The sequence below is a fragment of the Alligator mississippiensis genome, chromosome 1, assembly GCF_030867095.1.
Source record: "Alligator mississippiensis isolate rAllMis1 chromosome 1, rAllMis1, whole genome shotgun sequence".
In the NCBI taxonomy this organism is placed as follows: domain Eukaryota; kingdom Metazoa; phylum Chordata; order Crocodylia; family Alligatoridae; genus Alligator; species Alligator mississippiensis.
This window is the reverse complement of record NC_081824.1, coordinates 230,799,024-230,814,899: the sequence shown is the minus strand read 5'-3', so window position 1 is coordinate 230,814,899 and position 15,876 is coordinate 230,799,024. Positions and strand designations below refer to the sequence as shown.

The window sequence follows — 15,876 nt, the reverse complement described above, 5'->3', positions numbered from 1 at the left end:
GTGTTACAGGCTACTGGAGATAGAGGAGTCTGGTTTGTGGGTGAAACCAGCTTTCATTGGATGTTGGAAAAGCATTAGTGAGTAGAGTTGTGAATAACATGTTCTATTGGCTACTAGATCTCCTAGACAATAGACAGTGTAACTGAAAACATGGCATGCTTTTACTTATCCGGGGGGGGGGGGGGGGGGCTTTAATTAGACTGACTCTGTGAGCCACTCTAATTAAAGTGCCACAGGGTTTTATGTATCAGCGTCCCTGTGGTTCAAAATAGTGGCGGGGTGCTTTAACTAAAGCTCATTCAATGCTCATTCAATGAGCTTTAGTTAAACCCCCCCTGCCATTTTGAAGCATGGGAATGCTGATACACAAGACATGGAGGCTGGCTGGAGTGTGCTAATTAACACACTCCAGCCAACTTGATTGAGTCTGCTCTGACGCACTGTAATTATGGCGCATTGGAGCAGCCTCTTGGCACCCACGCCTTTGTGCAAAGCTGGACTAGCCTCTCTTGTGTTTCCTATGTACTCAGCATATTAACTTATTGGGTCACTATCACATTCTTGCTTTAGTACTCTAGCTTCTTGCCTTCTGGCTGCCACTGTCTGTGTTAGCATTCTTGCTTCTTGCCTTCGAATGAAACATTCTCTCTGAAACCTGCAAGTGAGGCAGCTTCAGTGCCAATTTCAATGTCTAAATGGAACAGGGATGGTAATTTAAGGCCCTGCTGCACATCTTCCTGCAGCACTTCAGCTCCTGCTTTGTTGAGGAACAGTTGCCATGCATCTTTGATGTACAGAAATCAGTGAGGATGGCTATCCTGCTGTGCCATAAGTCAGAAGGCAACAGCTGAAGCTTGATGATACTTAAGTTGCAGCTTTATATTATGCTAGGGATGTCACTGTTCAAGTAGCACAAAACATAAAGGGCATTTTTACACATGCTTCAGGAAGGGGGAGGGGAGGGCACTTTAGTTAGAGCAGCTCCGAGAGCCGCTCCAATTAAAGCACCTGGAGCGTCTCATGTATCAGCATCCCAGTGCTTCAAAATGGTGCCGGGGGTGTTTTATCTTAACCTTGTCGAACAAACTTCAAATAAAGCACCCCTCCCTCCATTTTGAAGTGCAGGGACCCTGATACACGAGATGTGGAGGCCGACTGGAGCATGGTAATTACTGAGCTTCGATGCTCTGTAATTACAGCACGTTGGAGCAGCCTCTGGGCTTGTGTACAGGCACCCAAAATGTCATAAGGTTAAGGGGCCTTAACATAAGGACAGAAGTTCTATGTCCTGGGTGTACTTCTTACAGGAGTCGCTACTATGTAAACGATGAAGGCAGGAAAAGTTAAAGGGAGAATTAGAAGAATCCAGACTGATGTGAGGGCAGTTGTATTCTTATGGGCTAGAAATGTCCCAGCATGAGACACACGTGCACATGGCATAATTTTTGCCTGTTTGCAAGTTAAATACAACTGCAGTGGTTTTGATAACTGTCATCCTCTAGTCCTAGAGTTGGCAGTCTTTTAGAAAAGTAGCCACCCCTTGTGATCAGGCCACCTATCCCTTCAACAGTGCCCCAGCTCTGCTGAGGACTGCTTTCACATGCTTGTACTCTGCTACTCAGTTGCTGTCAAATGCTCTTGCAAATGATAATGGAGAGCCAAAAATTTGTCAGTGCAGATAAATATAGGCTGTAGTTATGGGGCAAGAGAACAGTCCTCGGCATAGGAGATCAACCTGCAACAGTGAGGATCAGCCATATGTGGCAGAGGGGCATTTTCTCCAGCTTGCGCCTTGTATTTCTCTGCTGTATATTGCTGCTCCCCATTGTTGTGAGCCAGTTCAGGCCTGCAGGCCGTAAGTTTTCAACCTCTGCTCTAGCCTTTCATTTTTCCATACAAATCCCCTGTTTTATCCAAGGTGCTTCAATGAAGATATTTATAAAAGAGCATGAAGGTAAAATACATGTTTGAAAGGGCTGTCCTGCCTGTGATTCCACGTAATGTCTGACAAGACTTAGTTGCTGGAGGAAGGGATGAATTAATATTTTGTAGGTAGAATAAGTGGGTAGCTTTTTGGTGTTCACCTGCATTGGCATCAGTGCCTGCATGCTATTTGCATTTGCTGACCTTGCATACGATAATTGGGAACTATCTGTTTCTTTCCCCTTAGGGTTCGAAAGATCTTGAACTTGCGTGTGTTTGAAGATGAAAGTGGGAAACACTGGTCTAAGAGTGTGATGGACAAGCAGTACGAGGTGCTGTGTGTCAGCCAGTTCACTCTTCAGTGTATCTTGAAAGGCAACAAGCCAGACTATCACATGGCTATGCCCTCAGAACAATCAGAGCCATTTTACAACAACTTCCTAGAACAGCTTAGAAAAGCCTACAAGCCAGAGCTTATTAAAGGTAAGGGGGGACCTTGCCTGCTGAAATGGGGAGAGGGTGCTAAGGTGAGAGTTTGTGGCGGGAATCTTTGTCTTTCTTGGCTAGGGTGAGATTGAGTCCTTTCTGGAGTTTCAGCCTCTCTTTGATGTGACCAGCCAAGGTGCTTATATGAGGTTCTCTGTAGCCATCACTCTTTTCACTGTGTCTCAGAATGGGGCAGTGAGGGCACCCTGGGGTGCCTGCTGTTGAGCACACCAGAAGCAGGTCTGGGTGGGATGTGGGGTTCCTGCCATGGGGTCTTCATCACCCTATTTCTGGGCATGATGCACACGAAACAGGAATTTGATGGGCAGAGCCTATTTCCTGGGCAGCCATTCTGGGTTATCTGCCACCGCAGTGTAAATCAGGGGTGGGAAAAATATGGCCTGTGGGCTGGATTCGGCCCACCAATGGATTCTGTCCTTCCTACGGCACAGCCCAGGCATGGGGGGTAGCCTGGGCCATGGTATGTGCGGCCAGTTCTTCCCCCCCTATGTGTGTGGTAGGGTGCGGGCTTCACAGTGGCTGGACTCCTTCTGGCTGCCACTGTCTATATTACTGTTGCCACTGTACCCTGCTCTGCTGCCTGGGCATCCTGACCCATCTACCCCGCACCTGCTGCCAGAGGCACTGGACAGAGCAGGTGGGCGACTGACCCAGGGCCCCTGTGGGTAGACAGGGAGCAGCATCTGGCAGCTGGATGGGTGGGCATGGGCTGGGGCCAGGATCGTGGGGGTGGTGACAGCACAGGGCTGGGGTCCGGGGCAGAGCTGCAATCTCCCTGCACATCCCTGCCCATAGAACCAGTGCCCATGGGGCAGAATGTTCTTTGTTTCCTTGTTGGGTGCTTAACCAATTCAGAATATACATTTCTCCTTATGCTTATTATGCTAGTTGCATTTAAGATTACACGTACAACCTGTGGTATGCACATTTATAGCTTTCAGTTTTACCTGCTTCATTTTCTGTCCTCTTAAAACTTTATGATGGCAGTAGAAAATATATGCTGCAGATACTAGGATCTAATCTAGTCTGTGTCATCCTTGCTTCATCTGAAGTCTTTTCTTTCCTAAAGGAGCTGGTTGGCCTTATCCTCTCATGCAATCTGTCCCCATTCACCTGGTCCCTCCACGTTCCATGACCATCTTTTTAATCTAAACGGAATCATTGTGGTGTCACAAGTGGCTACAGAAGATATTTGCATAAATATTTCTCTCATTAGTAGGTGATCATCCTAGATTGAAATATAGAAATATGAATCGTATTGTAAAGGTATGTCTTATCTTGTTTTAGAGGAAAAAAGAAAGACAAAAATGTGGAAGATGGGAAAGCTTAGAAGGTTAATCGCCTGACTGGCAGTATATGAAATATAATTATTCCAGATACCTTTATCATACCTGCTTTCAAAAGGGGCAGTATCTGCCAGCGATTAAATTACTGCTGAACTGGCAGTCTCATATCAGCTTTTCAGTGTCTGGACACAATATTTTTGCCATTTGTATGTTGATAATGATCTAAGTAATATGACTGTGATAGGCCTTGCGGGTTTGACATGCAGCATAGTAAACCTAAATCAGATGAAATCAAAGGGCACCTATACGCATTACAGACCTCTGCTCTGATGCATGCTAATTAGCATGCGTTGGAGCAGACTCCATTAACTGAGTCTGCTGCAAGTCTTCTGGAGTGTGCTAGTTAGCATGCTCCAGCAGCCTCTGCATCATGTGTATTCAGCATCCCTACATTTCAAAATGGCAGCAGGGGTGTTTTAACTAAAGCTCATTGAACGAGCTTTTCCTGTTACCATTTTGAAGTGTGGGACGCTGAATACACGTGATGCTGTGGACACTGTACTTAGAGCAGTTCCCAGAGCCACTCTAATTAAAGCACTGCCTCCTCCACCCCAGAGCACGTGTATAGACGACCAAAGTTTGTACTTTCTGAATTCTCAATCTCTGACTTTCAGATTTCTCCTTTTCCACCACAGTTACAAACTACATTACCTGTTTCTTTTCATTATTACGTGCATATATCAGCCAATTGCCGAGGAAGGACCTGTTCCTGCTCTGTTGAACTCGCCTTGCAGTCAGTGAGAGGAGAATCTGTTCCAGTATTGGCTTTGCTTTGTTAAATGAGCAATGGAGAGACTTGCCTCTCTCCTTCAGCGAGTGAGGCACCGAATATTTGGTGCCTGTGACCTCACTGCTTGACTTCGCAGAGCCTTCTGTTTCACTGATTGTGAAGCGCTTCCAGGTGGTTTGTATTTTGACAGCAGTGTTTTAAATGATCTCTCTTCAGTAGCATAATAGATACATTCTTGAACTAAAATAACATAAACCCTGGCAGCATCTCTTGAATGCCAGTTTTCACTTCAGAAATAGCTTCCATGTCTGTTTTTTTTTCTTTTTGCTGAAAATGCAAGCTTAGAAATGTAAATTCTCACATGTAGCAGGAGCTGATGATTTGAGAGTTACTATCTTCGCTCTGTGCCAGATAATACACATTGCAGATTGTCTGAGTTATCAGAACTGTCTATCAAGGTATCTTGTCAGTTTACACTATCAGTAGACTGGCCCAGGCTGTGTCCTGCTGAATCTAGTTCTAGTTAAATGTTCTTTCAACCCAAGCAGCTCTTTTGTAGCTGAGAGAGTGTGATGGCTTTGTCAGCATGTTTTTCTGAAGTTGAGTAGTTTCACAGATGGGAGTTTGTAAACTCTGCGGTCTGCATCAGCACAGTTTATCCTCCCCTGGAGCTGGAGCATTTCATACTTGATGAAGCCAGCTGAGCTCACCATACATTTGGCAGAATTGTAATGTCCAGGCTATGACCGGATGGATGGAGGCTTCAGACATCCTGCAATCTGCACTGTAAAGTTCCTAAAAGCAGCTGCTTATCTTGCCAGAAGTAAACCTTTGCACTAACAGATAATAGACAGGATGGTGTAGGGGCTAATGAGCTACCTTGGGACTTGAGCAAAGAGGGTTCAGCTGCATGCTCTGCTAAAAATGACTCTTTCATTGACCTCGACACTTCACTTCTGGGCCCTTAATTCTCTTTTGACATAGGAATAGCAGTAGTGCAGTGAGGATAAAAGCTGAAATGATAGTGTGGCACTCAGATAATACCATACAGAGAGCCAGATTACTGCAAAGGGCTAGTTTATGCAGGGAAGTTAATTTAGATTAAGGTTAAATGTGAATGTAAAACAGAACAACTGTTCCTTATGAACTCCTAGAATCTGCACTTTTATTCTTGAATGAAGCCCTTATTTTGGGTAAGAACATCTGTACAAAGTTAACTGGGTGCAACTTCACAGGTAGACAAGCTCTGAGGGAAACTTCTCCGTAAAGCAAATGTGAAGTTTTTAGGTTATCTCCTTGTGTATGTCCAGAGAATATTCTAAAAACACATTACATCTAATTTTAAAGTTTTGTGTCTCAGAAATGGCAGGTCTATATCATTTTAAATTCAAATTAAAATTATTCTTTGCCCTGGAGGGAGTACACATGCAAAACTTAAAGGATACAGACTTTTTAAAAGGGATCTTCAGAGGGAGGTGAGGTGGTGGCAGTGGAACTTAATTTGTCATTTTAATTATATTTCTGTAAAGTGCTATTGTCTTAAAGTGAAAGAAGAAATATGACTTGATGAGTTTAGGGATACTTACCCAGGGAGAAGTTACTTGTCTCTTACATTTAAGAGCCCATCAGTATCAAAGGCAGGATCTGGCAGCTGGAAGTTGAAGTTAAAAAAATACTCAGTCAGGAAATAGAAGTATATTTTAAAGGCGGGGAAGGTAATGACCCATGGGAAACCACCTGCCAAAGGACACAGTGGATTTGGCCTCAGTTGGAGTCTGAAAAGATAGACCAGATGTATATTTCTGAAAGGTATTTCAGAAAGGTATCTGATCTACATTCACCAGTTCAGCTACAAGTTACTGGTCACAGTACAGTCAGTGCTGGATGAAAGCTTATGGTGTGTTGCGCAGGAAGTTAGATTACATTTTCATAATGGGTCCATAAGATTTAGTCCATGTGAAGTGCTTTTTTCAAAAATGTTTTCACGGTTTTTCAGCCTGTGGAGTCTCCAGATACCTTAAGCATCAATCATCCACCAGTTGGACCTGGGAGCCCTGTCTTGTCTTGATCCTTCTTGGTCAAATTTCATTTCCAGCAGCTACTGTGCCGACCAGGAGAACTTCTGAACTGTGAATGGCATTTGCTCAAATTGCTGCATTTTACTTACCAGAGGGGAACTCTGTTCAGTGTTGCCAAGGAATTCCACTGCCTTTCTTCTACTCCAACCCTAAGTGCTGCAAAGATGTTGCTATGTGGCATGCTTTTGCTATGAGAAGTATAGAGAAGACCTTTCATTGGGTGATCCAAGACTATAAAGTCTAACATCTCCTTCAGTCTTCACTTCTGAGTAATCAAGAACAGCATAAAACCTTTGCTGGTCATATGATTTAAAAGCTTAGGGTGCCTGTAGATTTGATGGGAGACTGCTCCGATGTGCTGCAATTACAGCACGTTGGAGCAGACTCCGTTAATCAGGTCTGCTGGAGTGTGCTAATTAATGCACTCCAGCCAGCCTTTGCGTCTCATGTATCAGCATTCCCACACTTCAAAATGGCGGTGGGGGCGCTTTAACTAAAGCTCATCAAACTAAAGCTGGGCCAGCGGGTGTGGGCAGGAATGCAGTGCAGGCTGCCCTGTTGGGAGCGGTGGGGGCTTGGCCCTGTGTAGAGTGTTGTTGGGGCAGCCGTGGGCTGGATCTGGCCCATGGGCTATATTTTGCCCACCCCTGCATTAGGGCAATAGTTCACTGACAATGGGCACATCTACAAGTGCAAATGCTGCTGGATGGGTTACTCCTGAGTAACTTGCTCTGGTGTAAACCCACCCTGTGCAGGTGTCTATACGTGCAGCCATTTGGGAGCAGATGTGTTGCTCCTGACGGCAGTCTGCTCTGCCCCCTTCAGCCCTACGTCTGCCCCCTGCAGTGGCCAGGGGGAGCTCTAGGCTCCCTCTGTGTGCTAGCCCAGGGTCTGGCAGGGAGCATGGGGCCAGGAGACAGCTGTCTTCTGGCGGTGGCTGGGAGATTGCTTCCTGCCCCTGGCAGCTGCCTGCTGCTGTGTTGGGGACAATGTCCCCCTGCCCTGGCAGTAGGGAGCTCCTGGCCCCAAATCCCTGATCGGGGGCAGGGGGCTTGGAAGGAGGTGCAGGGGAGGGGCAGGTCCCAGTCCCTTGCCGTGATCCACTGGAGGGGCAGCTAGCAATGAATCCCTGACTGGACGGGGATTTCCTGTGCAGACTTCCCTGTGCAGGCCGGGGCTGCCAGAAACTATCCTGGTCAGGGGCAGATCCCAGCCAGCTCCAGGCTGGGCAGGGAACTCCCCCCATGTAGGGAGCTCCCTGCCCCAGCTCTGCCATCATGGAGTGAAGGCTGGGAGATTGCTCCCTGGCCTGCTTGCTCTCTTGGATATAAGGTGCGTTGCTAGATGTTCTGATTCTCCTGCCCTTTTGGCAACTGTGACTTTTACCAATACAGCTTCTGAAACAGTGCAGTTTTATGCCTTGAAGGAGGGACCCAAGCAAGCAGATTGTGATCTGAAACCCTGGCCGTGTTAATTGCAATGCTCCTTTTTAAGCCCGTGTTCCCTCAAACCAATCTTATGTCCAGGCAGACCCCAAGTCCTAGGGCTTGTCTTTCTAACTCCCCATTCCTCCATTACTGCTGTAGCCACAAAGTACTGAAAGTGGGTTAGAATAACTTTGACCAAATGAGTTTGTTTTTTTCTGCAGGCTGCTGCTTCCCAGCACCTATCCCTTTTCCTGACATGGGCACACACCCCTCCTCTAGCCAAAAAGTGTTTTTTGCAAAGTGTTTTAGATGACAAGACTGAGGAAACTCTTTCCCTCTAGAAAAGTGTCCGGCTCTAATTTATTTGGTTGTCCTACAGGCAATAGTGGGCCACTAGGGAAGTCTGCCCAGGAGCATCAGAAGTCCAGGATCCATGCCAGAGATTGTGGATTCTTGCACTGAACCTTATCTCCCCCCGACCCCATCCATTCAAGCAGGGGAATTCATCTTTGTCAGAATTTGTTGGGACCCCAAAGAAGACTTTTCAAAACACTCTCCCCAGGCAGTCTTGAGGCTTGTGTCCAAGGTGTTTCAGTACTGGCTTACATGCACAGTGAGGCAAAATGGAAATGTATCTCAAACAAACAGGCATTGCCCCTGCTGTGGTTAGGTGGAGCCAGGCTTGTTGCTTGACTCATCCTTTCAGGATATCATTAAATCGGAATGAAAAGAGCTTTCCACACGAGGGATGCCTCTTTTGTCAAGTAACAAAGTACCATGTGCTTCTGAAGAGCAAATGCTGGGATAGGCACGCAAAGTGGATGCAGTAGTTCCCACAGAGATGGAGAGAGTAACTCCTGCTGGGAATGGATTCCTGCATTAAAGCGGTTAGATATTTAGCAACGTGAGCTTAGTTACGAGCGAGTTTTGAGGACAGATGTTTGGAGGCTGCAGAGAATCAGAGCTGGAGTTCTTTTTGTTATTCTGCCAGTTCCAAGTGGCAGAGAAACGACATGTTCTCAGGGTGGGAGATTTGCAAACAGTGGGTGCAGAGCAAGCAGGTATAGAGGGCTGACATCTCACTATCCCAAGCATTTTCATGCTAGGTTGCTATTTTCTGTAGCTCCAAACTTGTGAAATCTTTCTCCTTTGGTTTGAAATATTCCGCAAGCATGGCCTGAGGCATATTCTTGGAGTCAAAAGAATTCAGTCAGTTTTAGGTATGAAGAGAATTGAAAGAAATAATCCTCATGCCTTGAAAAAAATCCATCTTGGGTAGAAAGATCTCATTGCACAAAAGTACTCTGAATGTTCCAGTGAAACCCTAAGTTTGATTTGACTATACTATGAGCCTCTGAAAACTGTGATTCACGCATGTAGTTTGGTTTGGGTTTTTGGGGTTTTTTTAGCTGAGCTGATGCAAGGCTAAACATGTGTGAAATTATAAATATTGGAGGTATGATATGAAATAGCTGATTGAAACATTTGCGCCCCCCCCCCATCACATTTAAGAGAATAACTTTCTTCTTGTTAAGGAAGACTGTAAAAATTAGGATTAGGTTTGCCTGACCACAGGTTTGCCACTTGTAAGCAACTTGTTTGCTATGTAGTATAGAAGTGACAATGATCTCTTTGCTGATGAAAGTTCACCCGCAATGTATAGTTGCTTATTTGCAAGCCATGGAACTACTTCAGGTACTTTTTTAGATCTTAGCATGGCCCTTCCCTGCTAGCCTGTGCCGAGGTGTCATGCTAGCATTCCAGATCAGAAGTACTTAGCAGAAGCAGGAGCTGCTTTCTCTTTCTGAGTGGAGGCCAAATTTGTAAGGCTTACTGTGCTGTAGTCAAGATCCAGTTGCCTCCAAGTCTTTCTTGAAAAGTTGGCATCAATATTTAGATTTTTTTTAAAAAATCTGGAACATAACAATGGGTCAAACAGTAAACTTTATTTAAAAAAAGTTATCTTTCAGCTGTGAATTGCTTGTAATAGTTGCAGAAAATTTTTACTCTTGTGATTTGCCAGCAAAATCCTGGGTCACAAATATAGGGGAAGCCACCTGGGTTTTCTCTGTGTGCTGTAATCCGTCGTGCGTGGTGAAGAGTTTGAAAAATGTACAGAAGAATTATAATCGCTGTAACTTTCTGATTGCTGTAACGTCATTTCTCTGTGGGACTCCTTTCATGTTCCAGTCTCCTGCAAGTTCATAAAATGAGAACAGGTCTGTTTTTTCACTTGCTTCATAATACTTTAGTCGCATACATTTTCTTTTATTTTCCATTATAACTTAGTTGGGGTTTTTTGTGCCTTGCTAGTTTGCGTTGAGAATAGAATTTTGTTTTCTGAGAATAGTGATGATTTCAAGATACCTTTATTTGTTTGAATGGAAAATTAAGTGTGTTGCAGCTTTTTAAAACCACTGCTTTTCAGTTGTCCTTTTTAATGGAAATCATTAGTGGGGTTGTACTGCAAGTAATCTTTTTGTTTTTTTGCTTTGGATCAAGGTGCATTTTATTTGCAAAGAAAACCAGCGTGTTTTGACTGCAGTCAAAGAGCAATTTTTGGTGATTGCAAAATGCAAGTACTGTCCTCTGGATGGGAGCATGGGTATCACAAACCTGGTCTATAGGGCATTCCCAGAGCCTTGAGTTTCTTCCTCTTGTCTTTGCAACTTGTCCTAATCAGCAGAGCAAGGTCTGCCCTGGAATGGCTCCTTATCCCTGCAAGCCTCAGCTCCAATCTACCCTTATAGTGGACCTCACAGATGCAGCAGAGGAATCTCTGCTAGCCTTAGTGGCTTCCCTTTGGGTTGTGGAAGAAAATTTAGGTCCTCCTTTTTGTAGAATGAATAAGCCTGGAATATAACTTACCCAGAAATCACTCTTTGCCAGAGGCAGTCAGTAAGGAGACAAACCAACACGTGGATTTGTTATAAAGAAGAGAATTATTATTAAAAAAAAGTTGTCCATAGATTTGGACAGAACAGAAAGTCAAGTAAAGTTTCTTACCTTCTCATCTGGCTATGTCGTAGCCCTCCTGAGAGCTCTGCCAGTGTTTTTAGAGATCAGCTTCCCTGCTGATTTTGCCAGCCCTGACTGCTGGGGGTCTGGACTCCTTTCAGCCTGGGAAAAATCCAAAGACCTTTGCCAACTTCCAAACAGCCCTAATAATATTTCCAAGCCAGCACCCCACTTCTGCATTGTTCCAATTCTTTGTGAGTCTTCAGAATCCTCCAGAAACCTCTCTTCACTTCCCCAGGACACCTGGCATTCCTCTGGCTGATGGGCCATTTCTCTCAGGTGCCTTTGCTTTGTGTGGTTGTCTTCTCCATTACAAGTACAAAGTAATTTGAGTGTCCATCCTACCAGTGGCCCTTTCTGTCTGTGATTGGGAGTAGCTCTTGTCCTTGCCCTAGTATCACAATAGCAAGCGAGATGTAGCAGTTCTATCTACTCCTTTTCCTTAAGCATTCATTCCTCAGTTCCCTTGACTAAACCATATCCAAAATCATAAAGATATATACAGACAGCATAATATAACCTATACAGTGATAAAGGCAACATAAATGGATACAGCATAATGTGGGCCTTCCAATGAGACTACACATGCCGTATCAGTGAAATAAACACCAAGAAAACCCTCAGCCCAAGGTGGGGTTAATGACAATCGGGTTGACTCCTAGTCTTCAAATTGGGACCCAAAAAAGGACTTAGGATTTGGGTGGGGAGCGAAAGGAGATTGTACAGCACAGTGCAGGGTAGCTGCCATGTACTCTAATGGTTGTTGTCTGCAGACCACTTTTCCTTCTAGTGCTCACAGGAGCTCATTCTCCCATAGATCTGATTTGGCCCAACCCATGCTATTCCCCGGGCCCACCCACAGGCCACTGTAACTTCTTTGGGACAACAGCTTTGCATAAGTGTGTCATGTAGCTTGACTTGGTACTTTTGCACACTGCTGGCCACTGAGCAGCAGAAGCATGGTGTTTCTACTGATATTTGGGCTGCATAGTCGTGCTGTGAACGGGCCAGGATTTGGCTCAGTGTTTTTTTAGCAACTTTCATGGTCCATTTGGGCTAATGGAAAAGGCTTGAAGTTTAAACACCCTTTCAGAATAGTACTTGGTCAGAAGTGGGACTCTTCTCTGAAACCTCCATTCTCTGTGAACATGCAGTATATCTGATATACTTAAGTGTATTGGATCCAAAACCACTGCTAGGACAGTGCATCTGAGGTTGGAAAGAATGTTGTAATTGGGGGTTTTCTAGTGCTTGTTTTAGAGACTAAAAGAAGCCTTGGTGTTTGGATAGCTTAAAGTAATAGTCTATAAATTTAGTGTCCACTTGCTGCTAATTAGAAATTCTACCATAAACTGTCTCATCCTGTATGTGCCAAAGTGTGGAGCAGCAAATTTTAAGATGCAGTAATTTCTTGCTGACTGAAAATCCTTTTTGGATGCTATCTAAAGTAACCCTGCAGTATTTTTAAAACCGTGTATATGTTCACTGAAACAATTAAGCTAAGCTGAAGAGAAAGAGGAGGAGCACCCATCCTCTTTTTGCATGAACAGTTTATTAGGGATTTGAACAAGGTGGAATAGGATTGTATTTAGATATGAAGGATATATCCAGTAGTGTAACCAATATGGGGCAACAGAGGCAGCATCCCTGGGCACTGACTTAAGAGGGGGATGGAAAAATAACAGCTGCTGCTGCAGCTGCATAACCATGCTAGAAGTACCAGTAGCTGGAAGTTGCCACTGTCCCTGTGCTGCTGTCCCTATTCCAGGCACTCATCTACCCTGTTACAGCAAATAAATATACTCTGTTATATCTGTATCAAGTCCCTGGTACTCTTGATTAGGGATGCTCCTGGATATACCCTGACCGAAACCTACCTTCTCTGTAGATTTCCCCTCATAGCTCCTTTCATGACGTGAGCACTTGTAGGAGTGCCCCTCCAGTGACTTGACTGCCACCTTTTTTGGCCAAGGTGAGTGAGAGGTGGACCAGGGTGTTCTTGGAAACATCCCTCCCTGAGGTTGTTGGAGACATGGTATAAATGTACACTTAAGTTGCTACAAGGTGGAATAAGGTCTAGTCCATGGTCCATACTTTTATGCATGGTTCCTGAGTTATGTATTGTGGTCACAGATCTTGGAGCTGATGTTTGCCAAAGCAGCCTGAGACACTGCCATAGGTATAATTACAGGGCATAGGAAACCTGATCATGGACAGGGTCTCTATTCTACTTGGTGCTATCCTGACACAGAACAAAAATTGTCCCGTGCCCCGAAGTAAACGTAATTGTAAAGCAGTGGCAATATATGTGGGAAACATATCACTTATGATTAATTGCTTCCGTGGTTTTAGGCATTTCTAAAATAAGTAGGCTCCAATTCAGCAGTTGATTGGAGGGATAAGAGAGGGCAGTTAATATTTTTGTGGCGCCTTAAGTATGGGCATCTCAAATTTCAAAGAGGAATAAAGAAATTGCCAGATCAGATCAAACTATGAGTTCATTTAATTCAATATCCTGTTGCCTCCAGTAGCCAACAGAAGATATTTCAGTGGAAGACTAAAAATCACCCCTCATAGTGGACAGTTATGGCCATAGGGCAGTGGTTGGCAATGTTTGTCTGGCAGCAGGCTGGAATGCACCAGTTCTGGTCCAACGTGGGCTGGGGCTAGGATCTTGCTTCTCTTCCTTCTCCCTGACATACGGCCATGGTGGGGTGTAATATGGGCAAAGTCCCCTGGCTCCAAGCTGGATCCCATAGGCCATAGGTTGTTGACTGCTGCCATAGGGGAAATTTTTTTTCACCTCTATCAGTTAGCTGCTTGTGCTCTGAAGTGTATGTGTTTACATTCTTTCCTACTTAATAGTAGATTTTCTGATTTATTTTGTTGTTTTTCGGGGGGGGAGGAAGCCTGCTAAAGTTGCTGGATGCTTCACAATCTTGACAGTAAGTCCCCTTGTGTCCCTTACACCTGTGTATATGAGTTTCACTTGAGAAAGCCACTGAAAGCATTGGCCATGCTTTTTATCATGGTACCATTTAGAAGTTCTTGACATACTATTCTTCTAAGACTCCTGTGCAAATGTTCTGTCTCTCTCTCTCGTTTCAGGTGGCAAGTTTGGAGCATACATGCAAGTGCATATCCAGAATGACGGCCCCGTGACTATTGAACTGGAGTCCCCTGCAGCCACTGTAGATCCAAAGCAGGTGAGTTGTTGGAAGGCTCTGTTTCGGGGGAAGGGGAAAGGCTTCCCATTGCACGACAGCACATAGCAGCCGTGCAATGAGAGTGTGTTAGGGGCTTTGTTCTGCTCTGGGGGAGGGTTCCAGTTATTGTACAGTGTAGCTTGCTTTTCTGTTATAAGGGTTTTATGCTTACCATAACTCCTACAAAGTTAAATAATTGCATTGTTTTCTTCAGTTCCATGGCCTCTTGAAGGCTGCCTACTGTCCTGCTAAAGGTCACATATGTGTCATGTGGAGCAGCATTTACAAAATACTTTTGTTCATCGTTAAAGCCTGCTTTTTAATTGTGAGTCACAGGCTGTGTTTTTAATGCACCTATTCTTTATATAGACCTCTAGACTCTTGACATTTGGGGGGTTTGTGCTGTAGGTGGGTTTAGGTAGGGGGATTTAAGTGGAGAACATCTGTTCCTGAGAAATTAGAGTGCTTTCAGATTAAACTCTGCATTGTACAGGAGGTTAATGAGGAACAAGGCAACTCTGCTGGGATGAATTGGATCAGGCAAGTGAACTCTGCAAATGTAATCTCTTCAGGGCTGATGTCGTTTTCCTACCCCCTGAGGTAAAAATAATAAGTTGCGGAGTTAGGCTGGGTTTTTTCAAAGTTTGATTCTGCAGTGGTAGCTGCTCTGATACATTTGTATTTGCCCTTTCTTATTGCAGAACCCACCCGGTCAGGGTTACATGGAGTACAAATGGTGTCTGCGACACCTGATATTTTTGCTGCTCCATACTCATACTCATCTGTCTCTTGTCACCATGATTATTCTTTAACTGTTCCTAAAAATAGGCATGAGAAAGCAGCACTATCATGACATCCAAGATACATAAAGGCTTGAGAGCAACTGACTAATTTAAGCTCATCTGAGCTTTTAGAAGGCACGTTAGACATTTTCCCAAGTTCTGGTTTTGCAAGCATTTATTTTATGTGGACAGGCCTTTGTGGCAAAAATTGAAAATGTGACTTGCCCGGTCTCTCCTTTTTCAATAAGATTTGTTTTTGGGTGTAGAGATGTAATCCTGTCAGAGTGCTGGTAGCCCATGTTGCACTAGATGTCAGTAGAGCTGCGTTGCTTGAAGAGTTGTGCTTTAATTTTTTTTTTTCTTTACAAATATCAGAGCCTGTAGATCAGTAATTCTACATATCCCATGATACCATTCAAATGTCTCTTGGGGCCTTACAAAAAAAAGAGAATGGAAAAACTCTAAGAGGAAATTTAATCTCTTTCTCTTGTATAGAATTTCTTTAAAACTGCAGAGTAGCTCTTTCAACCATAGTAACCGCCAAACCTTGCATAAATTGGATGAGAAAGCACTAGAGGAGATGGAGAGAGAGAGTCGACAGAGTGGGTCTGATGACTGGCAGAGCTTTCTTCACTTAATCCTGCATTTTGGATGAATCTTTATGGCTATGTCAGGTGTATATCATGGGAGAGCTGGCTATGTGGAGTAAAATAATGCACTTTTTATATAAGAGAGGCCATATTGAATGTTAGAGGTTGCGTTCCAGATATATAAAAGACCTACTGGTCTGTTTGTTTGTTTTTGTGATTCAGGTTATAGAGTGAATTAAGCTATCTTGCCTCAACAAATTATTTATCCT

At 44.3% G+C, this 15,876-nt stretch overlaps 1 protein-coding gene across 2 annotated transcripts in view; it reads left to right on the top strand.

The window, feature by feature from the left end:
* Positions 1-15,876, top strand: part of DTD1 (D-aminoacyl-tRNA deacylase 1) — a 140,448-nt gene that overhangs the window by 12,218 nt on the left and 112,354 nt on the right. For both annotated transcript variants that reach the window (XM_019491009.2, XM_059720255.1), the window contains exons 3-4: positions 2,171-2,406; positions 14,138-14,235. In XM_019491009.2, the coding sequence (XP_019346554.1) occupies positions 2,171-2,406; positions 14,138-14,235 (334 nt within the window). The remainder of the gene's footprint in view (positions 1-2,170; positions 2,407-14,137; positions 14,236-15,876) is intronic.